Below are 27,188 nucleotides of genomic sequence, written 5' to 3'. Positions count from 1 at the left end.
TCTAAAAATGCATTCTATATGTTGCATGAGCCAATCATCTTAAGTGAGGATATAGTGGTCTCACACGTAGAGATGCAAGTGGGTATCCAATGATGTTTTTTAATCATCTAATTAATTACGATAGCGTGCCACTTTAGTTCATTTCTCTTTCTAAATTATTTTTATATTATGTTATTCTAATTCATTTTACTAACTTTTTGGATCAACTGAATGATCCAAAAATTATCAAACATCCTTACCCACACATCAGCCTCTCGTATATTCCACGCAGACGGGCAATGGAGGGTGAGAAAATGAATAAAGAGTAAAGTATGACCTAACCACCCACGTCTTTTAATATCTTAAGTTGACACGAGCAACAGAAACCATGTTTCACCTGGTTGCCTCACACCGGCAGCCTCTCACATGGACCGGGGATATGCTGGCCCCAACCGTCAGCCCCTCCTCCCGTTCCGCAGACCAGCGAGGTGTGTGCGAGAAGGCACCGCAAGCGTCCAACAAGGTTACAAGGAGGTGCAGTAGCCACGCGTCAGTGACCTGGCGCCCGACCCCGACGGCGTGCGGCCCCTCCCCCCCCGGCGCGACGCGAGGCTCCGGCGGGCCGTTTCACTTGCCCACGGCACACCGCACACCACTAGGCGCCCGCTCCTCTGGCCGGCAAACCCTCCTCCAGACCACCCCGACCCGACGCCGCCATTTCCGCCCCCCCCCCCCCCCCACCAAACCAATCCTCCTTCGCCGCCGGCTGTCTTTCTCTGCGGCGCGGCGCGGCTCCGGACGGGGATCGCGGAGGCGAGGGGTATCTCGAGGTTCTGCGGAGGTTTTTGTGGGGGATTAAGTCCGGGCCGGTTCCCTTTGCGCGCCGCCGCGCGTCGAGGGGAGGGGGGCATGGGCACGAGGACGAAGAGGCAGGATAATGAGGAGGCAGCCGAGGAGTTTTGTTTCACTTGTAAGGACAGCGGCGACGACCTTCGCGTCTGCGACTTCAAGTAAGCCTCCGCCGTCTTGCATACGCGCGATTCCGCCGCCGCCCCGATTGTTGAGTACTTGAGTAGATGGTGAACACGCGGGGTTTTTCGTTGATCTGTCACGATTCGCGGTTAATGGGTTGCGGATTTTCGTGCTATTGGCTTATAGCGGCGTGTTTGGATGGCTGAGCGCAATGCTGCTCGCCTGCTCGGTAGATGTTGATGCAGCAGTTTTGCGTCTCTGTTGGCTTGGGGAACATCTTCTAGGTTAGTTCTCAATCCAATCGTTGCCAGCTAATTTTGCCTCATTCTTTCCAGGAACTGCCTCAAGGTTTATCATCCACGCTGTGTTGGAAAGGAAGATGGTTTTCTTACTTCTGGTGAACAATTTATTTGCGGTGAGCACATGAATGCTGTCCTTTTTAGTGTTCCTGTAATGAATGCATGAGTCCTATGTTGATTTCAACCAATAGTCTTGTTTTCTTCTTCTGGATGTGGGGGTTTGCATGACATATGTGGCGTGCTCATGGTGAACATGACCTTGATCCTAAATTTGGTCATGGCTTTGTGAACCTGTAATGATAGTGTTTTGACAGTGTACCATCATGCATGACTGCTATGAAATTGCCATTCATAGTTTTGACTGGTATTCTTTTCCGCGGCGGGGGTGGGGGGGGGGGGGGGGGCGTCTGGTATGGTAGTTTGATGCAAGAAAAAATGTACCCCTTCCTGTCACTAATACTTAATGTTTGGACAACATCATGGTCTTAAGGAAACCTAGCTTGAACCGCTATTTCCTATTGGAATATATTTATTAAATCCATAAACTTTCTATCTTTATTCCTTTTTGTAAGAAGCGGTTTGCTGTAAAAGGGCGGGTTGCAGGCCCTTAATTCTGTAACAATCTTGGGTTCTTGTTCCCTTTTCTTTTTAATATATTGATGCGCAGCTCTCCTGCACGTTCGAGGAAAAAAAAATAAATCCATAAACTTTTGTGTTGTGAAAGTGTTTTGCAAGGAACATATACTCTTATGTTTTTCATGTTTGATTCTAATATACATATTTGGAATGTATTGATTGTGAAAGAGATCTAATTTTTTTTACTAGAAGCTTGTCCGCATTACGTATGTTTGACTAAAGGGGTTACCACATTGGAATACACATATCATGCTGGTGAATTGTTCGCCATCTTACCTAGCTACCTGTTCCAGCATCATGCAGCATGAAACAGAAATAAAACCAGCATTTCAATGTTACCAATAAAAACTTGAAACATTAACCATCCTACTACTACTTTTGTCTGGCGTAGACATCACTTAGATAATCGCAGATAATCAGCAGTTCTGCACAAGTGCACATGACATATATAAGTTTACCTCAAATTTGCACTATGGACTTATGTTTATGAAGTGCCTGTTTTCACCTCTGTGCTCTGGTAATCCAATGGTATTGATTTGTGGTCCTAATTTTGACTTTTTACAGGTTCGCACATATGTGTCGACTGCAGACGAAGTTCTGATTATCAGTGCCTGTGCTGTCCACTTTACTCAGTTTGCCATGCTTGCCTTGGAAAAGTGGAATTTGTGCAGCTGAGGAAGCAAAACAAAGGATTCTGCAGCACATGCCTGAACCGGGTTATCTTGATCGAGAAGAATGCTGCTGCTGATCCTGATGTGGTAACTGCATGCATATACCCAACTAATTTTCAAATCACAATATTGTCTTTGTCGGTCAATTCTTTTGTGTGTGTGTGTGGGGGGGGGGGGGGGGCATGGAGCTTTCTTGTCAAGTTAGTTTATACTATTTAGAAACCTGATTTTTTCTCTCCATTATGTACTTGTCTTTTCTGACAACAGTTCATGTGCATCTCCAGGTAGACACAGATCACATAGATGCAGGGACCAGCGAAATTTTGTTTAAAGACTACTGGGAAGTAATTAAAGATAAAGAACATTTGACATTGGTTGACCTAGAAGAAATTAGTGTTTATCTTAATAGAAGGATTAACTGTAAAGAAGGAGTGAATTCTGAAAAAAATTCAGATGATGGTCACAAGTCAGATGAAAATATATTGGCTGACAATAACACCAAAGATCAAACAATTCCTTTTGGCTCTAAGGGCAAACAAAATAAAGTGAACACATCACAGAAGAACAAGTCAAATAAGAAAACATATGTTGGCTGGGGTTCGACACAACTAATTGAATTCTTGTCAAGTTTTGGCAAGGACACAGCAAAACCTCTTGATGAACTTGAAATCATTGGAGTTGTGAAGGGGTACATTAAAGAGAAGAATCTGTACAAGGATGATAAGAAACTTTGTTTCTTGTGTGATGATAAGTTGCAACCTCTGTTTACAAGGAGGAAAGTGAAGTGCAAAAATATCCCAAGGTTCTTGGCAGTCCATCTAGCTTCAAATGCTGTTTCAGAGGATGAAATATCTTATGGTTTTGAAGATGATGATACCCCAGTTATGAAAAAGAAACCTCGGAATAGTCAGCAGCCGAAGATTGCTAAGAGGGTTCCAGAACAAAGCAAGAGATGTTTTGCCTCCCTTGTTCCGAATAACATCAGACTAATATATCTAAGAAGAACTTTAGTTGTTAGTCTTTTGAGTCAACCAGACACATTTGAACAGAAAGTTGTTGGCTGTTTTGTTAGATGCAAGATTGCCTACAGGGTGCAGTTCTATAAAGACTCAACGAAGGCATTCATGCTCGGACGAGTAACAGGTAAAGGTCAATTGCAAGCATTCTTACTTATCCTGATGGTCTAGTTCATTTGTTGAGCATGTACAGAATGTTTTTAGCAGTACGGTACAAAGTCAAATCAGACCTTGTTACATTCTTTTCCCTTTTCATTAATCGGCATATGAAGTGCTCTTTTGCTTTTGAAGTGGGTTGAGGGTCCAAATTGATTCATATTTTGTACATGAGACTTAACACCGTAGATTCTATACTTCACAGGAAACAACTTCTTACCTGCTCTTGGATAAATTCATGACAGGCATCAAGAAGTCTTCAGAAGTATACAAGATAAATGACACACATACAAATATTCTCTTATGTGTTGCCGGTTTGTGGGATGATGTCAACATCTCAATGCTCTCAGATGAGGACTTTGAAGAGGTATGGTTTTTATAATCCAGTAGCATTAATGCTAGTATGTTGACAAAGCTTCCTGGGGCGCAACAGTAGAGTGATGAATTCCTGGGATCTTCTGTAACCAGACTGCGTTTGAAACCGAGTTGCTCTTTTTTAAGACGAAATCAGAGGGATGTCTATCCCTGTGACTGTTTTTTTTTGGTTAATGGTAGTATGTTAGTTCATGGAAAATTGAATATAAATCTTTTTGACTGCATAAAAGATGTGGTCGAATAATTATGCCTTTTTCCCCATTTGTAACAGGATGAATGCAATGATCTTATTTCTTTAGTTAAGGAACGACTCCTGGAAAGGGCTACCGTTGTAAGATCGCATCCTGAAAGCTTCGTTTTTAAAAAAAGCAATGCCTAACCATGTGATATTGGATGGAGCAGACTTACCATGCAATCAAATAAATGATCTCATTCTTCTTAACTTTCACATTTATTGCTCTAGCGACGAGAACATTTTCTAGCTGAATGTGTTTTATGTATGTCTCCATTTATTGCAAATCAGTATTATGGCTCTCACTCATGCTATCATTTTTTTTAACGTACTCATGCTATCATATTCACATTATTTTTTTTTGAACGTACTCATGCTATCATATTCACATTGTGATTACTAACACAAATCTGTGACTGTATCTTCATGTCAAAAAAATCACCAATTCCTCTAGCATATTCCAATCCTAAAGTAAGATGATAATTGGTATACAAGTACATCAGGGGGATGTATGCTCTTTATGTGTCGTTAAATTGGTCTAGTCTTTTTTTTCTTTAGTTGCTCTTATCACTGGATGTTTAGAGCATTGGCAAGTGCTTAGTTAGGAGGATGAACAGACCAGATTGTTTAGTTACTACTAGAAAGGAAATTTACTAGTCCGAAGAGATGAAGGACCACAGTGATGCTTTCTGTAGATTTTGCTAGCTGGAATTTGCATCTATTAAATAGAAGGATGGAAGATGTTGAGTGTTGCATGAATGTTACTTTGTTTATACGAGGTCATATCATGGACGGTCCATATTCTGTATTCTGTTCTTGTTGATAGACTGTTGATGTGTTTCCGCTACTCCTTTGGCCATAGCATGATTGTTCTTTGAACACCGGCCATCTTCTGAGTGCACCGTAGACCACTATTGCACAACCTTATAACATTAATGTTTAAGAAAGTTTCCAAGACAAATCTACAAATACTATTTCCAATACAGCCAAAGATAATATATTGACAGTATATGCTTCAAATATCTTGCCTGCAGTTCTCTTGGGGACACTATGAACAAGGAAAAATTGTATTGCGGCTATATAAGCTAGCTTGTTTATCTAAGTCCTCACCTATTATTCCTGTTAGCTGGAAATACTTAAAAATCGTTGGGTCTCCTGTTTTACTTGAGTTTCTAGTGTGAATATTCGAAGCTCCATTATAGATTTCTGAGTTTGCCCTTTTTGGCAGTCTGAGTTCGAGGAAAAGGTGGCAGCTGTACATACAGACATAGTAAATCATGTAAGTGCACCTGGGAGTTCAATGAATACCACATGGATTTCGTACTTCATGCCTGTATATGTTGGAAGTAAAATGTATGCGGATTGATAAATTAGAAAATCTTAACAAGTAACTGGTTATCTGAATCTACTAAAAAGTACTTGTAACTCTTACTAGAGGACATAGTGCACCATATAGCAAAATATATGTGCTATTCATAGACACGATAGAGTATCAATATCAGCCTTAGTTTCGTTTTAAACTTGTACACAAATAATTTATAATTGTTCTCTTTTGCTTGAAACTTGAATTATCTGTCCACCGTATCCTAACCTTTTGAAATCTGAAAGCAAAGTTATAAAATGTTCAGATGTTGGATTCAGCACTTCATTGAGCCTACTATTGTAGTAATATATTCTTTCTTTCCATGTGTTTGTCTTTTGTGCTATTGACCAATTTCAGTGGATTGAAAGAGAACTTGTGAGACTGGAAAGAAATATTGACCGAGCAAATATGAAAGGGCTACATGTGGAATATCCTTTCCAGACTAATGATCATGTGTTAATAAACTTGTTGTGTTTCTTTTCTGATGTCATTTGCTTTTCTGTTTCACTATCAGTACTTTAGTAGTTGACTCTGTTAGGACCATTGAAGAATCTTCCCACAGGTTTCTTCCTTGACTCATTCTTTTCATACATTCGAGAAACTAATGGACCAAAAAAAGCTGCTAAGTACACCAGCTGAAAGACAGCGTCGACTTGAAGAGGTTCCAGAAATTATTCCGGACACAGAATATGAAGAAAAGGAAACTGAACTCGGAGTTGCAGCAAGCAACTCTTCTCGAGGGAATAGAGGTGTAAATACCTTAAACACATTTTCCTTCTTTTGGATCTGTTTTACATTCGTAAAGGTCCAAAATATCTAAGTTGTTACATACTTAATCCAACATCTCACCATGGAAAGCCTAGTTTAGACAGAAAGGTATCTACATTATTTTGCCAGTGCATCATTTTTCTTGTGAACTAACACCATAATTTTCCACTAAAAATGCAATATGCACATACATTTTCCCATGCAAAAGCTGGCTACCAATTACTAAATGGAATTCCATTCATTTATAGGTTGCAGCTATCCATTTTCTGTATATTAAACTAGAATGAGTTTGAGCCTCAACTTTTGCAACCAACACATTTAATGTTACATTAAGTATGCATGTGCCATGTTTCAAAAATTCTGGAAACTTCAGTATAGTTCCATACATATTACATTCCTAAAGTTATGCTTCATTTGAACATTTTCCTTGTTTATTGGGTCCGTTCCCTATTGAGTTTACTAAATACTTTTTAGAGCTATTTAGCTCTTTTTTTCCCTAAAAGCATCTATGTCTTTATATGTCGATAGAAAATATATTAGATCAGTTCATGTGTTGTGATTTATAAGTCATTTTTTCAGTCTCCATCTTCGACTTTTCCTACTAATTGCCACTTATGGCTTGCTGTTGTATCTCTGCAGCTAAAACTTTTATTTTTTTTTCTAGATGAAGGCTAAAACTTTTCAAACTTTACCTTTGGCCTGGCCATGCTTTGCTCCCCCCCCCCCACCTCACACACACCACACCCTACCCCAAGGTTCCAGTAGCATTTAATAACAATCCACTGAATCCTCTAGTTGTGTTCCCTAAATGGTTGACTTCCTATTCTGAAATTTATTTAGTTAGATGAAACTGATGGTGAGTTCTTCTTGTAGGAGGGAAATAATGGATGTATTCCTCCAAACCCTAGAAGGGTGGGATATATAGATCCTATACATGGGCCTCTAGATGGGCTTTTATACATGGGCTCACATATACACCAACCCCCCCCCCCCCCCCCGGTAGTCTGAACTACGCAGCGGCGTTCAAGACTGGACAACAAGAAAGCCAACACCCCCGCAGTCTGAACTGCCGGCGCAGCGGTGTTCAAGACTGGACAAGAAGAGAGTACAAATAGAGTACAAAGGGAAAATACCCCCCCCCCCCCCCCCGCACAGCCACAACTAGCCACCGGCTACGTTGAGGCTGGAGCGAAACTCCGAGAAGGTCGAGGAGGGCAATCCCTTGGTGAAGATGTCAGCAAACTGGGAGGTAGTCGGGACATGGAGTACCCGAACATCGTCGATGGCGACTCTGTCGCGCACGAAGTGTAGGTCGATCTCCACATGCTTCGTCCGCTGATGCTGGACGGGGTTGGTGGAGAGATACACGGCGCTGACGTTGTCGCAGTAGACGAGCGGGCTGTGGAGCTCCGCCAAGAGCTGTCGTAGCCAGGACACCTCCGCCACGCCGTTAGCGACAGCCCGGTACTCCGCCTCAGCACTGGAGCGGGAGACAACCGGCTGCCGCTTGGACGACCAGGAGACCAGGTTGCCACCCAGGAAGACGGCGTAGCCGGAAGTAGAGCGATGAGTGTCCGGGCAGCCAGCCCAGTCAGCGTCGGTGTAGACCACCAGCTCAGCAGAGGACGAGCGGTGAAGCACCAGGCCGAGGTCCACAGTGCCACGGACGTAGCGGAGGAGACGCTTCAGCGCAGCAAGGTGTAACTCATGGGGATCATGCATATGGAGATAGACCTGCTGAACAACGTGAGGTCCAGCCTGGTGAAGGTGAGGTACTGCAAAGCGCCAGCCAGACTCCGGTAGGCAGGGACCAATTAACTTCTTTAAGAGGCCGTGTTAAGCTGAGTTTCATCTTATCTTATAATTTACTATCCCATGCCTGTACTTTTTATTTCGAAATATAGTTCCACAGTTCCAGTATTAGGTGGAACTATTGGTGGAGTTGCTTGCTCCCTATCTAATACTAACGAATGCTTATTTGCATGTCACCAGGTGCTACGGAGCAAATACCTGATTCTTCAAACATTCTTAACAAAGGATCATCAGAAGGTTTGTTTCAGTTATGATGTTTTGGGTAGTTGATGTTCAGGAAAATTACTCTACCTGTTTTCCTTTGTTTACCTTAGAACTTCCCTTATGTAACTAACTGCTATCTATGGGCTACTTTGGTGGTTTTGCCTGCTATCAGTTACATCTAAGCAAGGTGATGCTACTCGTGAAGCTCCTTCTGAAGGTACTGTATTGCGATTTTTTTTAATTCCCATTACTCATCTTCCGGAAGGGATCCTCTTATGGCGGGGCCTGTCAAAAATATTGTCTAATTTAACATATGGAGCATATCTTGTGCTAACACTTAACAAACATTTTGATTTATATATTTAATCAGCTCAAAATGTTCTCAAAAAAGTGGAACCAATCCGAGATTATATTTTTACTTGCATATGAAATTTTTAATCAAAACTTGATTGACACTAGAGACAAATAAATGATGGAAATGTCGGACTACCCATACATAAAAGGAAAAATGCTTCTATCCATGGTAGCAGGGTTAGCACTAGATACTAGTACAGTGATGCCAAGAAACCCTGATAGAACACATTATGTTCAATAGCAGTAATAAGGTAATACCTCCATGCATAAAATTTGTGTTTGTATACGGGTCAAGTGTTCATAGAAAATTGAACCTAGTGTCTTTCTTATAAAAAAAACTCGATCTGCGAGGGGCAAGCCCCCCCCCCCAAGCATTAATGTAAGAAGATCTCTCACACAGGTTGAGAAATCTCCGAATCCCTACCCCACCCTTACGCAGCGGCGCCGTAACTCTACCGTAACCCGTGTGAGAGCGGGCCAGGGTGGGTTGGGACCTATTTCCATGTGCTTTGGTGTGTAGGCAGGCGAGGGGATGTTTTGAACCTCAGTCTGAAATTCACTCCCACCGGGAGTCGAACCCAGGACCTGAGGAGTGCTACTGAGGCCACCTAACCAATCTAGCTAGGCACCCGTTCGCATGTGTCTTTCTTATGACTGATGATCATAAGTGTTATGTACTGCTTGTCCCTTCAACATGTTTAACCATCAAACCGTTTCTTCTAATATATTGGTTATATCAACATGTTTAACCGTCAAACTGTTTCTTTTGATATATTGATTATATGCAATTAGTTCTGCTAGTTTTGGATCTTATGTATTCATTTTATCCACGCAGCTCGTGAAGCCTGCTTCAGTGGTGTTACTCTTGATCCTGCACTGCAATCTCAAATGCACGATACTCAAGGTTTGCTACTCAACACCTTAAAAGAGCTTCAGGAGGTTTCTTATGTTGCATGTTTGTCTACCATTTCTTAATATTTCGAGTTTGGTCATATTAGTTAAAGTGCCAAGTAGAATTTTATTGACTGAGCATTGTGAAAGCAAACAATTTTTGTTTTGTATTTTCCCCATTCGAACTCAGAATTGTTGTTCTGATTGTACTGGTGTTGATCATATCCTGCTGCAGAAATAGCTGTGCATTAACTGTTTGCTATGAAGAGATGCACTATGGCATGCTACTCTCAATTCTGTCATTAATACTGTTGGAGTATATTGAGCCCATGTGTATAGAGGCCCATCTAGAGGCCCATGTGTAGATATATATATACCCACCCTTCTAGGGTTGGAGGAATAGAGAGCAATTATTCTCTCCATCATGGTATCATTAGCCTAGGGTTAGGGTTAGCCTCTCCTCTCCCTCCCTCCCGTCCATCCCGCAGCAGCCGCCGGCCATGGCCGGACGCCCGCGCCACCGGCCCCCTCCCTTTCCCTCTCCTCTTTCCCTCCCCTCCCTTCCTCCTCCTCTGCTCAGGCTACCGGCGCCATGGACGCGTGGCCCCTGCTTCCCCATGGTGTTGCAGCCGCCGCCGCCGCCGCCTGGACTCCGGCCGCAGGGCCCGGCACCTCCCCTGCTCGCGTGCCGCCGGTCGCGTGGCCCAGAGCCACCGCCGCCGCCCCTGGCAGCGCTCGCCCCTGGCAGCGCTCGCCCCCCTGCCCGATCCGGCCGCTGCTGCCGCCGCCGCCGCGGCTGGCGCCGGCACGGAGGTGGAGGGAGCAGTGGGGACCACGGAGCCTCAGATCCAGGCGCCGCCAGGGCCGCCTGGACCACAGGCACCGCCGCCAGAGCTGCAGCCGCCGTCCCAGCCTGGGCCGCACGTGCCCCTGCTGCTACCTGAGGCGCCAGGGGCTGCTGCCGCAGCTGCCGCCGCGCAGGCCGCCCACCGCGCCGCCGTCGCCGCCGGGAAGCTGCCCGCCACCGACGCCGCGCCAGATCCCGCGTGGCCTGGCCTCGGGATGTCGCCCACGGACGCGCCGATCTCCGCCGCCGTCCTCCGCGGGTATCAGGCCGGCGCCGCTCTCGCCGCGGCCCTCCTCGCCGCCAAGTCCGAGGCTTCGGCGGCCCAGGAGCGGGTCCGCGTGGCTGCCCTCGCCTGGGAGCGCGAGCGCGCCGTGGCCGACGCCCTCGCCCTCCGGGTCGCCGAGGTGGAGCGCTTTCTTCGCGTTTCCTCCGGCCAGCCCGTCGACCCCGAGCACGGCACCTCCTCCTCCCACCAGGCCCCGCCCGCTGGATCTGGAGCTCGGTACGACCCGACTGACCCCATGGTCGCCCAGCTCCACCTCCAGGCGGCCGGCGTCCAGAACATCAGGGCTCTGGTCTCCGTCCTCCTCGACCCCGCGTCCTCCTCCTACGGCCGCTGGCGGGACCAGGTCCTCCTCACCCTCCGCCGCTACACCCTCGACGACCACGTCCTCGTCGACTCGCCGATCGAGGCGCGTGACGTGACGTGGCTGCGCCTCGACAGCGTCGCCCTGTCCTGGATCTTCGGGACCATCTCCCTGGATCTTCAGGACCTCGTCAGGACGCACGGCGGCACCGCGCGGCAGGCCTGGGTGGCGCTCGAGGGGCAGTTCCTCGGCAACGCCGAGTACCGCGCCCTCCAGCTCGACGCCACCTTCCGCACCTCCGTGCAGGGGGACCTCTCTGTCGGTGAGTATTGCCGGCGGATGAAGAGCATGGCCGATGCTCTTCACGACCTCGGGGATCCAATGTCCGATCGGGTCTTGGTGCTCAATGTCCTACGGGGACTGAGCAGCACCTACGACCACCTGAAGGGCTGGATCGCCCGCCAGAGGCCCTTCCCCACCTTCCTGCAGGTCCGGGACGACCTCGCCCTCGAGATCACCAGGGGTCTTCGCCCGGATCGTCCTCGCCCACCCCCGCCGCGCTAGTTGCTACTCCACCGGCCTCCTCCACTGCTCTTGCCACCTCCCTCCTAGGTGCTGCTCCCGCCGGGCAGACCGGAGGAGGGGGGGCCGTGGACGTCGCCGGCGACGGGGTGGTGGTGGCGGCACTGGTGGCCCTGCTTCTGGGAACACCGGTACTGGTGGGGGCCGTCCGGGCGCGCCGACACCGGCTACCGCTCCTGCCCTTGCCGCTGGAAGTACGCCCTGGCCATCCTTCAGCAACCCATGGTCAGGGCGCATCTCGCTGTGGCCGTTCCAGGGTCCGGGAGGGGGGCCTCGTCCTCAGCTCCAGCCGGCGGCCATGTTCACTGGCGCTGCTCCACTCTTCGCGCCGTCCTGGACCCCGCCCACTCAGCCCAGCCAGCAGCCGACCTGGCCTGGGGGGTGGGACCAGGCCACTCTGGCGTAGTCCTTCAGCACCATGGGACTGACGCCGCCGACCAGCACCGAGTGGATCGCCGACTCGGGTGCCTCGTTCCACACCACTCCCGATGCTGGTATCCTCTCTTCTGTCCGACCCCCACACTCCTCTTGTCCTTCTTCTATCATGGTTGGTGATGGGTCTTGCCTTCCTGTCACCTGTCACCGCCGTGGGTTCTGCTCCTCGCCTTCCTAATGTTCTTGTTGCTCCTCAAATGGTTCACAACCTTCTTTCTATTCGCTAGTTTACTGCTGACAACTCTTGTTCTATCGAATTTGACTCCTCTGGTCTTACTGTGAAGGATTCGGCTTCCCAGCGTCCGCTCCTCCGATGTGACAGCCTGGGGCCCCTTTACACTCTTCGGCTTCCCACTTCCGCTGCCACGCTTTCGGCTTCTTCGTCTTCTGCTTTTGCTGTGACGCCTTCTTCCACTACCTGGCACCGCCGGCTTGGTCACCCCGACCGCGACGTTTTAGCTCAGCTCCGCCGTAGTACCGATGTTCCATGTACTATGGCTCCTGCTGAGCACCTCTGTCATGCGTGCCAGTTAGATCGTCATGTTAGACTTTCGTTTTCTTTTTCTTCTTCGCATGCTGCGCATGCTTTTGATCTCATTCACTGCGACATGTGGACATCTCCTGTATTCAGCATGTCTGGCTATAGATATTATCTGGTCATTGTTGATGATTTTTCTCATTACTCTTGGACTTTCCCTTTGCGCGCCAAGTCTGAGACCTTCACCACCCTCCTCCACTTCTTTGCCTGGGTGTCCACTCAGTTCGGCCTCACCGTTAAGGCCGTCCAGTGTGACAACGGGCGGGAGTTCGATAACTCCACCTCCCGGTCTTTCTTCCTGTCTCGGGGTGTTCAGCTGCGTATGTCTTGTCCGTATACCTCTCCTTAGAACGGCAAGGCTGAGCGGATGATTCGCACGACGAACGACGTCGTGCGCACCCTTCTGATCCAGGCTTCTCTCCCCCCGCGCTTCTGGGCTGAGAGCCTCCACACCGCCACCTACCTGCTCAACCGCCTTCCGTCCACTGCTTCTCCTGCTTCCACTCCACACCACGCTCTTTTCGGTACCCCTCCTCGCTACGACCACCTTCGGGTCTTCGGGTGCGTGTTACCCTAACACCTCCGCCACCGCTTCTCACAAGCTGGCGCCCCGCTCGACTCGTTGTGTGTTCCTCGGGTACTCTCCGGACCACAAGGGGTACCGATGCTTTGACCTCACCTCTCGCCGCGTTCTGATCTCCCGACACGTCGTCTTCGACGAGTCGGATTTCCCCTACTCCACCTCCTCCGCACCTTCTTCTGATCCCGAGCTGGCGTCTCTGTTTCCGACTGACCCGGTGGTACAGCCACCGTTACATGTCTGTCCTTTTCCTGCAGGTTTTCCCGGCACACCGGCACCGCTTCCGGTGATCCCTGCTGCGCCGAGCGCGGCCCCGGTGCCCGCGTTCGCGCCACGCGCGGCCCCCGGACCTCCGGTCGTGCCGCGCACGGACCCGGTGTCTCCCACTGCACCACGCGCGGCCCCGGTGCCTTCCCCTGCACCTGAGCGGTACGCTCAGCCGGTGCAGGTGTACCGGCGTCGCTCGGCGCCGAACCCGGCGCCGCCTCCTGCTCCGGAGGCTCCTGCGACGCCGACACCGGAGCCGTCGACGTCTCCTCCGGCTCCCTCTCGAGCCGAGCCGGAGGTGTACCACCCGCCGGTCATCCATCGGGATCCTCGACATATCCATCCCATGGTGACTCGGCGGATGGCGTCCCAGGCCGCGACTCTCTCCGCCACCGAGGGAGAGCCGCGGGTCTCTCCGGTACCCTCTTCTGTCCGTGACGCCTTAGCGGATCCTCACTGGTGTCGTGCGATGGAAGAGGGGTACGCAGCCCTTCTTGCCAACCAGACGTGGGACCTCGTGCCGCGTCCGTCTGGTTGCAATGTGGTGACTGGCAAGTGGATCTGGACGCATAAGCGTCGGGCTGACGGCACACTGGAGCGCTACAAGGCTCGCTGGGTTCTCCGGGGGTTCACTCAGTGGCCTGGTGTGGACTATGATGAGACCTTCAGCCCGGTCGTGAAGCCCGCTACGGTGCGCACGGTCCTCTCGCTTGCGCTCTCGCGCACTTGGCCTGTGCACCAGCTGGACGTGAAGAATGCGTTTCTTCACGGCACCTTGTCAGAGACTGTCTACTGCTCTCAGCCAGCGGGATTTGTGGACTCGAGTCGTCCGGATATGGTCTGCCGGCTCAACAAGTCTCTACGACTGAAGCATGCTCCTCGGGTTTGGTACTCTCGGTTCGCCACATTCATGATGACACTGGGGTTGACCGAGGCCAAGTCTGACACGTCTATCTTCATCTACCGCCGTGGGGATGAGACTGCCTATCTGCTGCTATATGTCGACGACATTGTGCTCACAGCTTCCAGTCAGCAGTTACTTCAGAGTGTCATCTCCTCTCTGCAGCAGGAGTTCGCTATGAAGGATCTCGGTCAGCTCCACTTCTTGGGCGTCACTGTTGAGCCGCGCCCGTCTGGTCTTCTCCTTCACCAGAGGCAATACGCCCTCGATATTCTGGAGCGGGCTGGGATGACTGATTGCAAGCCCTGCTCCACTCCAGTTGACACTCAGGCGAAGCTGTCTGCTGATCTGGGTGATCCGGTCGATGATCCTACTACCTATCGGAGTTTGGCTGGCGCTTTGCAGTACCTCACCTTCACCAGGCCGGATCTCACCTACGCTGTTCAGCAGGTCTGTCTCCATATGCATGATCCCCGGGAGTCACACCTTGCTGCACTGAAGCGTCTTCTCCGGTACTTCCGTGGCACTGTGGACCTCGGCCTGGTACTTCACCGCTCGTCCTCTGCTGAGCTGGTGGTCTACACCGACGCTGACTGGGCCGGCTGCTCGGACACTTGACGCTCCACCTCTGGCTACGCCGTCTTCCTAGGCGGCAACCTGGTCTCCTGTCGTCCAAGCGGCAGCCTGTTGTCTCCCGCTCCAGTGCCGAGGCGGAGTACCGGGCTGTCGCTAACGGCGTGGCGGAGGCGTCCTGGCTACGACAGCTCTTGGCGGAGCTCCACAACCTGCTCGCCAAGAGCACGCTCGTCTACTGCGACTACGTCAGCGCCGTGTATCTCTCCACCAACCCCGTCCAGCATCAGCGGACGAAGCACGTGGAGATCGACCTACACTTCGTGCGCGACAGAGTCGCCATCGGCGATGTTCGGGTACTCCATGTCCCAACTACCTCCCAGTTTGCTGACATCTTCACCAAGGGGCTGCTCTCGTCGACCTTCTCGGAGTTTCGATCCAGCCTCAACGTAGCCGGTGGCTAGTTGTGGCTACGGGGGGGGGGGGGTGTAAGGCCTTTTGTGCTCTTCTTGTACTCTCATCTTGTCCAGTCTTGAACACCGCTGCGTCGGTTGTTCAGGTTGCGGGGGGTGTTAGCTTTCTTGTTGTCCAGTCTTGAACACCGCTGCGCCGGTAGTTCAGACTGCGGGGGGTGTTGGAGTATATTGAGCTCATGTGTATAGAGGCCCATCTAGAGACCCATGTGTAGATATATATATATATACCCACCCTTCTAGGGTTGGAGGAATAGAGAGCAATTATTCTCTCCATCAAATACCAGTTTTCTCTTTTCTCATATCACAATTAATTTTGTAAGTTAATGCAGATGATAACTCAACTCAAGCCATGGACGTTGACCAGGAGGAAAATGACCACTCCAGTCAAGTTGCCATGACAGTAGAAGTTATAAATCTGGAAAGTGATGAAGATGAGGATCTTCCCATGGTGCAAGAAAAGCCAGAAGGCAAAGTGATGCATCCTCCAAGGGCCATGAATGCGCGGTCCGAGTCAGCCTCGCCTGCAACCTTACATGCTCAGGGAGGCATGAATGGGGTTGTCCTCCCCGAGCCAGCACCTCCAACAATGAATGGGGTTCCTCAGTCGGAGCAGCTCCAGCCAGCACCGGCAACGATGAGCGGGGTTGTTTCCCCTGCGCAGCACGAGCCAGCACTTGCACCCATGAATGTCGCTCTTCACCTGGAGCAGCGCAGGCCAGAGCCAGTGCGTGCAGCTGAGAACAGGGTGTCACCTCAGGCGCTCCTGTGGCATTACACTGATCCTCAGGGAGACGCCCGAGGGCCATTCACCCTGTTGCACCTGCTCCTCTGGAAACGGAAAGGCTTCTTCAGCAAGGACTTCCGAGTGTGGAGGACGGGGCAGGCGGCCGAGCAGGCTATCTTGCTTGATGATGCTTTCAAGATGCTTCTGTAGTCTGCTCACCTTCTATGGAGACTTTATCTGGCTTCCTTTTGCAGCCTGGACTCTGGACATGAAACACCTTTGCCCGTCCTCGGGTGCCTTTTATTACGCCCTGCTGTAATTCAGTCGGGCATATCAGCATATGTGGATGTAAATGTTCTCTCTGGGCTGTTCAGCTTGTAGCGGTCATTTTATTTCCTTTTTTTTCGTTTCTTAGACCAGTCTAGTTGGGTCAGCATATATTTGTGGTTAAAATTGGTCATATTTCCAAAATGAGAAAAGGTTAATCAGTTAAAGTTTTGAGTTGCCTCCTGTATTGGGGTTTGCTCCACAGATGGTACTCTCTCCTAATCGCTGTCCCGATTTGCAACGGGCGGCGGTGGGCAATCGGGCGGCGAAGCCAGCAGTACTCTCGCCTCCTTACGAGTATTAATGAATGCCCGAACATTATCTTTCAAAAAAAAAAAGAAGCCAGCAGCTCTCCTGACAGTTTAATTTTCACAGTTTTGGAAATATACTAGTCCCTCAATTTTTATACGCATGACGTTTGGGTACTAACTAATTTATCTTTCGAACTAATTAATTTGCTCTAAATGCTATATACATTTAAAAAGGGAGGAAGTTTGATTTTAGATAGTACTTCGGCTTAGAAAAACAAGCGGTGTTTGGATGTGAAATTGTATGTAATCTCAGGGGGTGTTTAGTTCTCAAAAAAATTTCTACAGTATTCATCACATCGAATTTTTGGACACATACATGAGACATTAAATTCAATTGAAAAAAAATAATTAATTACACAATCTAACTGATTATCACGAGATGAATCTTTTAAATCTAATTAGTTTATGATTAGGCATTATTTGTCAAGTAACAACGAAATGTGCTGCAGTACCAAAATCCAAACTTTTCCACCAACTAAACACACCCTCAGTCATCATACCAAGCTGCTACTGCTACTTGATTTCGTCTGTCATATTTGCAATTTGGGTTCTAACGTCACAAACTGAACAGGGGAAAAATGATTAGCACGTGATATTCCAAGGCGACGTCTTAAATCAATCATTCTTCAATCACTCGATACCCTGGAATATCACTACTTATGCCCAGTTGGCCACTATGGGATGTACACCACTTGCCCAACCAGCATGGTTGTGCAAGAATGCAAGGAAAAGCAGTTGTAATTACATCAGAAGGTACACCGGAGTACTCCAATATTGTCTGAAATTAGCGTCTAATGACCTTGCCAACTTGGCGTTGGTTGCGGAAAAAGCTCAGAAGAACCTGTGCCTGCATATATGCATAACAAAAAGAAAAAAAATAGTAAGCTGGTGAAGCTACTAGTTCTATATAACATATAGGCTTCTCTTGTAACTTTTTACTTCTCCAGAATCAAGTGCAGAACTGAAAGGTTCAGCTTATGCCCAAATCAAAATGATATGGACTGCAAGTGCAACAGTACCTTCTCTCTCGCACGGGCAGTGCCAGATTGCGACAGCGCCACCAAAGGTGGCATGGCACCTTCCTGGAGTACCAGGCTGCAGAACTTGCTGTTGTTAGTGCAGAGATGAAGCAGGGCGGCGGCAGCATTCTCCTTCGCCCGTGCTGAGCCCAGCTCGACGACCTCAACCAGCACAGGGATACCACCAGCCTGAGCGATGCCATTCCTGCCCTCCTGCACCGTGGCAAGGATTGACAGAACAGCAACAGCCTTGTCAACCATCCCGGCCGCTGGATCCATGAGCTCCACCAGAGGCTTTACAGCCCCGGCCTCAATGATCCGGGCCTTGTTCTCGTGAAATATCGATAGGTTGAAGAGAGCCGTTGCTGCATCCTTCTTCCCCTGTGCATTTCCATCTTCTAGCAAATCTACCAGTAGTTTGATCGCACCAGATCGTCCAATTTTGGCCTTGTTTTCTTCAATTACTGAAAGGCTGAAAAGAGTTGCAGCTGAGTTTGCTTTTGCTTCTGGGTTACCTGTCTCAAGAACGTGGATGAGAGCCTCGATGGCATTGGCGCTTGCAATAGCAATCTTGTTGTTGTCATTTAATGACAGGTTCAGGAGTACTGTTACAGCACTTTCTTGCGTGGTGACATCTGCAGAATAAAGAAGACTAACCAGGAAGGGTATAGCACCATGGTTTGCAATGGCAATTCTATTCTCCATGTTTTGCCTAGAAAGAACCAGCAGCTCTCCTGTTGCTGCTCTTTGGAGATCAGTAGACTCATTTTTCAGGTCCTCAATAAGTCTACGAACTTTAATATCGACAACAGGAGAATCAGATCTTGAATCTGTAGGAACAGCTTTATCTGATAGTTGACGCAAGACTAATTGACTTCGAGAACGAACACCACCCAACCTTGGCAGGCAATTCGGTTCTACCTTCGAAGGTGTGACCATTTGATCATTTCTTATAGTTTCTGATGCACTACTGTTACTTGAAACCTGTTCCTCCTTATGCTTCGCGGCATCTTCAAGATGGTTGCTGCTCAAAGAAGTACCTGTGCCAGTATCACTAGTGCTATGACTGCTTGGGAGATGCTGGTCACAATCAGAAGCATGGAGACCATCCTTTCTCAACTGCTTAAGGGCTTCACCATGATGAATCGTCTCATTGCATATCGATTTGTTTGCTTCAGTAGCTGCCAACGGTAACCTGAAAGCATCAAATTCAGAATCATCTGTGTCTTCAAAAGATGACACCTTGGAGATTTGGTCATCTGAGTCAGAATCGTCATGCGTCAAATTATGACGACTGTCATCTGAGGAAACCTTATGTTCCTGGGAGACAGACTTGTTTGACCTTGGAGAGTTATCAGAGAAACGAGATTCAGCACTTGTACCATCATTTGCTAGGTTCAAGGAAACAGGAAAGTTCAAACTCAAGAGTTCCACAGGATCTGGTAGCATTATGCCATGTATCTCAGACCAATTTTCTATCAACTGTTTGACAGTGTAATTAGGAATCAAATTGGTGTGCCCCAATGTTTGACGTGTCTTTGGGCAGACATTGTAGCCCAAGTCAAGCCATTTCCTGATGAAAACACGTTCATACGTCTGACCAGATGCCACAATCACTGGATCTGACATTAGTTCAAGGGAAAGGGGGCAACAAAAATCAGCAGGAATGGGTATTCCATTAATGCTGTGCATCTGCTTTTCTTCCACATGTTTATCATGCATATAGTCGACTAATTTAAAGAGATCGTTGATACCATCAAGTTCTGGACTATCGTCACTGCTGACTCTCATTTTAATCTTAGACAGAGAGACAGCCTCCATCAGCAACTCTTGATTTGTAGATAAGCTCAACGAGACTTGGATATTGGTCAATGTCTCTGATTTTGGCATAACTTTCCCTACAAGATCCCTGGAAGCCTCCGCAATGACAGCCGTCAGTTTCTCACAGTGAAATTGCTTTGCTTTCTGAAATTGCAAGATGCCCAGTCAATAGAAGATGAGACCATATCAAAAGAGTGACATTGATATGATGATAAACTTGTAGTTACCTCAAAATACACTGAAATACAATTGGCTTCTGATGGTAACATGAGAGAATTGACAACTTGGCACACTTCAAGCACATATTTTTGCATCTTGGTAATAAGGGACTCCACCTGTGTGACCTTCATGTAATAATTTGCAAGTATCATACAGTGGACTAAATACTGAAAGCACAGTACTTATCTAATGAGTTGTTGTATCATGTCAAGGACAGTAGTAAATGGAACGGATAAGGGAGTTACAAAGTAAATTTTGCTCATCATCCAATCCCAGCTTCCAACTAGCTTCAGTGCCTCGTTGATGATATGATCGAGTTCTTCAAGCACATGTAGTAGTTTATCATCTGGAGTGATCTGGGTTAAAACTCCATCTATGACCATCTTCAGAAGATCCAGGATTTCATCAATCTTCCTTCCATATCTCTTAACTAGCTCAGTTTCAACAACATTGTTGGAAAACAGGACACGGAAGTTTGAAATACTGTTGATAATTGACATTGGCACTGACTCCGCCATTGACCTGCACGATGAACATAAAAGCAAATTTATTTTAGCTGCACAAGCCACCGAAACGATTCGACAGTTCCCATACAGCTTAACGGAATCTCAAACGCCATTTATGGGTCTTGCTCATGAAGTGATCACTGATGTACCCTATCAGTTGTATTTGATCATAAATTTTTGAGGCCATATTTGATCATAAATTGCACAGAATTTTGTTTCAATGTTTGAAATGTGGAAATTTAGCGTGGGAACAACAAATTATCATACTCTGCGTTTGTAAAATCTAGCGATCGGGAACTCCATTTACTCCAAAGAGCTCTCTACCCATCAGCTCATTAAATACTAATAACCGCGTCGAAACGCAGGATTACCTCAAAACCTCCTGCTAATCCCGCGTCCAGCAGAGCGAGAGCGCGCGCTGGTCTTCGCACCTGCGCACCAAATCAAGCTCTAATGCGCTATAACCACAGCACTCCAACACCACCTAATCACAAATGCGGGGGCAACAGCACGGCCCGCTACTCCGATGCCGAAGTAAATAAGTAATCAAGCCGACATGATTACGATGCACGGCGACTGGGAAAAGGCTGGGAGTGAGGGACGCTAGGCATTCCGGGGCGAGGAGAGGCGGGCGAATTCGTACCTCCGGGAGCTCCAATGGCGGTCGCCGCCGTGAGCTCCACGCGGCTCGCGAGGCGGACGCGGGGGCGGGGGCGGAGGCGAGGACGAAGACTGGGGAGGCGCAATGCCTAAGGAGTGTGAACACGAGGGGGAGGCGGCAGCGACCAGAGCGTCGAGAGCCCGGGTAGGCGGGGTGGTTGAGGTAGAGGTGATCCAGGTGCATGGTGTTCCGGGGTTTCGTCCACTGACCTGTGGGATCACTGGGGAGGGCACCGGCGGGTCCCTTATGGACCGGGTGCACGGACGTGACGAGGTCCGTCTGCGGGACGGCAGCAACTGCTCCCTGAGACGCGGGTCCCGCAGCTGGTCGCAGATTCCCTGAGCTTGCTGGTTTTGTACCGGCCTCTGCAGTGACTGGGAGGTGGGACCCTATGTTCTTATTTTTCTGAAAAAAAAATCTTTTTTTTTGTTTTTGAGAAGAGCCATGGGAGGTGGTTTTTTCTTCAGGATGTGGGCCCCCACATGGGTCACTTTTATTGTCCGCTCCGCGTGTACGGACCGAGGTTCATACCGAATGGTGGGCCAGATGGTGGCCTATGGGGGATTGAATAAAACACTCGGCCCACAAGCCACTGAAAACATTGGGTGCTGAAACCTGAAGTCAGTGCACAGAGTAAATAAGCTTCAAATGTCTAAAACATGAGTAAGGGTGTGTCTTTGTTCAAATTTGCAACTGGAGTATTTACGTGTTCAAACATGAAGAAGATTACGTGTTCATCTATGGCTGCAACCAAACAGCTATCCGCTCACATCGTATAGCCTTATTACTATTTATGCAAAATAGCATTCAAAGATATATGTGCTAGTTCAAAGCTTGTGCTGACAGCTCACATCGTCTTCCTGTTAGGAGCTCACTCTGTTTTCTATCACTCATCTGATCATCACCGAATTACATTTTTCATGGACATTGTGTTTTATATAGAGCATGTTCTGCGTATTCATCCTGCGCTACTATTTTAAGGCCAATCTCAAAAAGAGTGTCATGGGTATTAAATTTGCTGACAAGTCAGAAGTGAGAGAAAGTGTAGTGTTATGAGATGTAAGAGAAGTGTAATCACCATAACACTCATGTAGCTCGGTTATCTAATTCACAATCTTGATAACTGTGCGTTGATACTCTCCATTAAAACTAGCCTAAAAGGAAAGTTGTACGTATGAAGCTAAGCGCACCCATATAGCTCTCTTATCGATCAAATAGCCTCACATTAGCAGCCAAATGTCACACAAAAATTCTAATCACCCACGGGGTTAGAATCATATGGGTCTAATACTAATACACCACTAAGAGCAAGATTTATAATACAGCCGGCTGCGGATCATAAGAATCTTTGCAGCCCACTCATATACTTCGTTCTTCACTATTAATACATGGTCCACTTCTTAATTCTTGTGTCAAAGTAAGTTGTAAATTTACAATATGTTTCTCCTCTCTCATCCACCTCAACATTCAGTCTGTTTACAATATATTATAATACATGCTCTAAACAATAGGTTAACCTTTTAAAAAAAAGGAAAAGCAGATAGACATGTGCGCGCAGAGGAGATGTCGAAACCTGTCTTCGTACTAGGAGTCACGGTCCTGCTCTGTCCCGGCCGTGGCAGCTAGCTGCACATTGATTACTCGTTAATCTAATGCTAATGCGCCACTAAGCCAGCATAGATTAACCTTGCTGGTGGGCGACTGGGCGAGATCATGAAAGGACGAAAGCATAAACAAAACCGCGGGATCATCCAGATCCCTTAAACAAACGCTGCTGGCGTTATCCCGGAGTCAGATAAAAAAAACTCGACTGGGTGGGTGTGACGGCCCCATCCATTTTCATTAAGAGGAAGCGACAACGAATTACTCCCCAGCCGAGAAATCTCCCGAACCTTGGCCCATGCCCACAGGGCCCAAGCTCCTGCTCATGCCCAGCGAAGGGGTTTTTTACTCCACGACCCCGAAAATTGGTCCCCGTGGGGAATCGAACTCCGCCCGTGGGGTGCCGCCGGTTCGCCTTGACCACTTGGTCTAAGGGCCTTTGGCTATCCCGGAGCGAGATCATACATGGAGTTAGGTTAGCGGGTGCTTTCGTTCCTAACCAGACGCCATTAGAGAATGGGTTTTCTGTGTGTGCCGAGTGATTGAGAGACAGCCAGCCAGGACGTGTGGATTATTTAACTAGTACTTAACTAGTACACATATAATAACTTGACGGAAGCAGGCAAGCAGCTAGGCGACCCTTGCTTTTTTTGAAAAATAAACAGATCATATATATATGTTTGAAAGGCACAGCTAAATTACTATACCTGCCATTTGGATTTGGTTGCAGGTAATGACGACGCCATCTGGTGCTTCATTGGGCACACGTAAACATGTCCAGGTTTCTAGAGAGATAAGAACGCGTAAGGTATGACTCAACATCCATGTCACTGTTTGTTCCTGAACCCTGACGCGTGCACTTTAGTGAAAGGCGCATCTCCTGTTTTGTTCCCACACGGTACATCGCACCGTGCGTGATTAAAATACGCAAATTAAATGTGTACATTGTAAATATTGTTGCGATGCAGAGGAGAGGATATGCGAACTCGGCAGATGATGCATCCGTCTTCTTTTTTTAGCTAGCTGGTGGTGGATACGATACGAATACGAGTAGTGTACGTCAGCATCCATCGTCCATGGAGAAAGAGAGGGGGGCGGTGTCCAGAACCTGTACGCGGCATCGGCATCTCTCCCAGTAAAGTCCCCAGACTTTCAACCCGCGTGTGGCCACGCACGGTTGACAACGAGGAAGACGACGAGGAGGGGATCGGATAACGGTGAGGCGATAAGCATCAGTGCATCATGCCTCCGCTGCCGCCGATGGGATATGATTAGAGCTCCTTTTTATTAACCATCTGAATTATCCGGGCATGCATCTTGGCGACTAGCTTAGATACGGGCGCGGTATACTTAGCTGCATGATTAGACGATCGATGTCGATCTGATGATGATGCAAGTACACGCGTGTGAGCCTACCTTGAGCCGGCAAGCCACGTCCCTAGCCAGCGCCGAATGAATCGTCCTCAGTCCCATCACGTTTTTCTTGGGGCCTAGCGCCTCGCGTGTCCGCAGGATGACACGGAACCACGTGTAACCTCGACAACGGTTAACGATCGTCGTCCCAGCATATTCGGATCGGGCAGAGAGACGACGACGCCAACATGCGGGAGACCAACAGCGGGAGGACCGGGACATACACGATCGAATCGGCGCCGGCACCGATCGTTGTTCGATCGCGTCCTGCCGGTGGGCGGCGGCGGCGGCGGCGGCCCCAACGGCCGGCGACGTGGCCTGGAAGCAGCCACGTCCGGCGAGCGGGGAGTCGCCGAGTTGGGCGCCGGAGCTGAACCGCTTTCTAGCTGGAGATAGATGGACCTGAAAGGGAACACGATGGGCGGTGCTGACCATTGACCGACGCCGCAGCCGAATCATGCCCATCACGTCGTCCTCACCCTTATGGCCGCCTCATCATCTCGTCGTCGACTCATCCTTATCCTGCCCATCACGTCCTCCTCACCCTCCCCTCCCGCGCCGAGCCATCCGTACTTTCTCGGCCGCCCCGACGTGTCGCGCCGCCACCGGAGGGCGGAGGCCCCCGGTCCGTTCCCGAAACGGAACGCGCCGGCGAACGCCAGCGCTGGCCCCACGCTGATGACGCGAGCGCGCCTCCGTCCAAGAAGCCTGACGTAAGCAGTGACAGAATTGGCGCCGCCTCCCGGCGCCCACGTGTCGGAGTCAACCGGTCAGAAGGGGGCCTTCCACGTGTGCGCCACCGCGGGGGCCGCCCGCCCGGGCCACACGTGTCGCGGTCGCCCGCGGCTATAAATGCCCGGCTCCGCACCCGGAACAAGTTTCAAGCCCTCCTCCCCTCTTCCTACCATTAGCAGAAGAGAAGAAGAGCAGAGACAGACAGGCTGCAGAGAGCAGAGCAGCAGCAGGGAAGCGCGGTCGAGAGAGAGGCACGATGAGCGGCGGCGGCCAGGACCTGCATCTGCCGCCGGGGTTCCGGTTCCACCCGACGGACGAGGAGCTGGTGATGCACTACCTCTGCCGCCGCTGCGCCGGGCTGCCCATCGCCGTCCCCATCGTCGCCGAGATCGACCTCTACAAGTTCGACCCATGGCAGCTCCCCAGTACGTGACGCCCCCGATCTTGCTCGCATACATGAGTGGCGATTCCGGGCGATCTAGTCTGATCCTGACGGATGAACTGACTTCAATTCGTTTGCAGGAATGGCGCTGTACGGCGAGAAGGAGTGGTACTTCTTCTCCCCGCGGGACCGCAAGTACCCGAACGGGTCGCGGCCGAACCGCGCCGCCGGGTCCGGGTACTGGAAGGCCACCGGCGCCGACAAGCCCGTGGGCACGCCCAAGCCCCTCGCCATCAAGAAGGCGCTCGTCTTCTACGCCGGCAAGGCGCCCAAGGGCGAGAAGACCAACTGGATCATGCACGAGTACCGCCTCGCCGACGTCGACCGCACCGCCCGCAAGAAGAACAGCCTCAGGGTAAGCATCTCGCCGGTGAACACCGGCCGTAACGTGAGGACAAATTCGTGTCATCGTCCCAAAAAGAAAAAAGGAAACTCGATGGTAACGCGCTGTTGCTTTCGAAATGAATGCGGGGGATAAGCGTGGCCCATGGCTTTGGGCCGCTGAAAGTTTCTTTTTATTGGAGATGGGCCATGCTAGGGGGGCTGCACCGCCGCAACTTGCCCGGATGATTCCGAGCGGCGCGTGGCTGTCGCTGTCGCTGTCGCCGGTGGGAAAGCATTCGATGCCATCCATGGCCAGCCAATCATTCTCGCGCGGCGAGCCCTGCGACGGCGACGGCCACGAGAGCAGCACGCCGGCGATGATGGCGCTAGAGTTCTGCCTGTTCTGGTGGGGTCGTCTGGGATTATTAGATATCGAAATGGCGCTGTCAGATTTAACTTGGTTGGTTGCAGAGTGTGCTTACGTGATCATCGAGCGGTGTCTGACTGACAATTTGTTTTTCTCCGTGCAGCTGGATGACTGGGTCCTGTGCCGCATCTACAACAAGAAGGGCGGGCTGGAGAAGCCGCCAGTGGCCGCCGGCGACCGCAAGCCGGCGCTCGCCGCGGCGGCGGGCTCCCCGCCGGAGCAGAAGCCGTTCGTGGCGGCGCCGGGCGGGCTCCCCCCCGCGTTCGCGGACCTGGCGGCGTACTACGACCGGCCGTCGGACTCGATGCCGCGGCTGCACGCGGACTCGAGCTGCTCGGAGCTGGTGCTGTCCCCGGAGCAGCAGCTGGCGTGCGACCGGGAGGTGCAGAGCCAGCCCAAGATCAGCGAGTGGGAGCGCACCTTCGCCTCCGACCCCGTGAACCCCGCCGGCCACGGCGGCGCCGGCGCGGGCCTCGGCGGCGACCCGCTGCTGCAGGACATCCTCATGTACTGGGGCAAGCCGTTCTAGACGGTCTCGTGCGCGAACCAAGGGAACGGCAGAGCGGTTGGCTGGCCTGCCTCTCTCGGCAGCGCAACCGCCGCGGCGTGGGCTTGACTCAGGCGAGCCGCCCTAGCTGACTACTAGTAAGAGCTCTAAAGATGGGATGGATTAGACGGAGATGTCATCATCATCATAAACTAAAAACAAGAAGATGATGGACTGGGATTATTCGAGGCGGCAATGAGACCCGTGTGGCCCCGCCGGGAGCTAGGGAGAGATCGCGATGCATTGGTGGTCGATCGTGCGTGGCATGTGTGTGTACTTGTACATATCCATACATGGTTGGTTGATTCGGTGCAGGGCTTCTGTTCCTTCATTGGTTAATTAGTTAGGTCATGTTTAGATTTTTACCCGTAAATCTCGTAAACACAAAAAAATGTCACATCGAATGTTGGGATACATGTATGGAGTACTAAATGAAGTCTATTTATAAATTATTTTTGTATGGATGGGCTGTAAATCGCGAGACGAATTTAATGAGCCTACTTAATCTATGATTTGCAACAGTGATGCTACCGTAATCATTCGCTAATTATGAATTAATCATAAATTAATTAGCATTATTAGATTCATCTCGCGAT

The 27,188-nt window shown here is 49.7% G+C and overlaps 3 protein-coding genes across 8 annotated transcripts; 2 read left to right on the top strand and 1 right to left on the bottom strand.

The window, feature by feature from the left end:
• The first annotated feature begins 621 nt into the window (after nt 1–621).
• Nucleotides 622–16,739, top strand: LOC120672922 (uncharacterized protein At5g08430-like). 5 transcript variants are annotated; one of them, XM_039953548.1, is made up of 13 exons: nt 622–989; nt 1,287–1,366; nt 2,451–2,644; nt 2,842–3,700; nt 3,975–4,096; nt 4,376–4,435; nt 5,565–5,615; nt 6,057–6,127; nt 6,291–6,448; nt 8,460–8,516; nt 8,656–8,700; nt 9,673–9,741; nt 15,844–16,739. In XM_039953548.1, exons 1-13 carry the CDS (start codon nt 889–891, stop codon nt 16,446–16,448), a joined length of 2,472 nt encoding a protein of 823 aa, XP_039809482.1. In that variant the 5' UTR covers nt 622–888; the 3' UTR covers nt 16,449–16,739. The 5 variants fall into 5 exon arrangements, with proteins under 5 accessions (XP_039809482.1, XP_039809481.1, XP_039809483.1 ...); XM_039953547.1 differs by having other exon boundaries at nt 15,835–16,739; XM_039953549.1 differs by lacking the exon at nt 4,376–4,435 and having other exon boundaries at nt 15,835–16,739.
• A 701-nt stretch (nt 16,740–17,440) lies between these two features.
• LOC120673704 (U-box domain-containing protein 4-like) lies at nt 17,441–21,244 on the bottom strand. Of its 2 annotated transcripts, XM_039954675.1 has the most exons (6): nt 21,085–21,208; nt 20,813–20,872; nt 20,181–20,457; nt 19,944–20,060; nt 17,896–19,860; nt 17,447–17,723 (listed from the first exon to the last, which is right to left on the bottom strand). In XM_039954675.1, exons 3-6 carry the CDS (start codon nt 20,451–20,453, stop codon nt 17,661–17,663), a joined length of 2,418 nt encoding a protein of 805 aa, XP_039810609.1. In that variant the 5' UTR covers nt 20,454–20,457; nt 20,813–20,872; nt 21,085–21,208; the 3' UTR covers nt 17,447–17,660. The 2 variants fall into 2 exon arrangements, with proteins under 2 accessions (XP_039810608.1, XP_039810609.1); XM_039954674.1 differs by lacking the exon at nt 20,813–20,872 and having other exon boundaries at nt 17,441–17,723; nt 21,085–21,244.
• Nucleotides 21,245–24,987: 3,743 nt separating this feature from the next.
• On the top strand, nt 24,988–26,931 carry LOC120673909 (NAC domain-containing protein 48-like). Its single transcript, XM_039954950.1, has 3 exons — nt 24,988–25,277; nt 25,375–25,649; nt 26,149–26,931. Exons 1-3 carry the CDS (start codon nt 25,109–25,111, stop codon nt 26,572–26,574), a joined length of 870 nt encoding a protein of 289 aa, XP_039810884.1. The 5' UTR covers nt 24,988–25,108; the 3' UTR covers nt 26,575–26,931.
• The last annotated feature ends 257 nt before the right edge of the window (nt 26,932–27,188 follow it).

The sequence above is a fragment of the Panicum virgatum genome, chromosome 5N (genome assembly GCF_016808335.1).
Source record: "Panicum virgatum strain AP13 chromosome 5N, P.virgatum_v5, whole genome shotgun sequence".
NCBI classification, from domain to species: domain Eukaryota; kingdom Viridiplantae; phylum Streptophyta; class Magnoliopsida; order Poales; family Poaceae; genus Panicum; species Panicum virgatum.
This window is presented reverse-complemented; position numbering and strand designations above follow the sequence as displayed.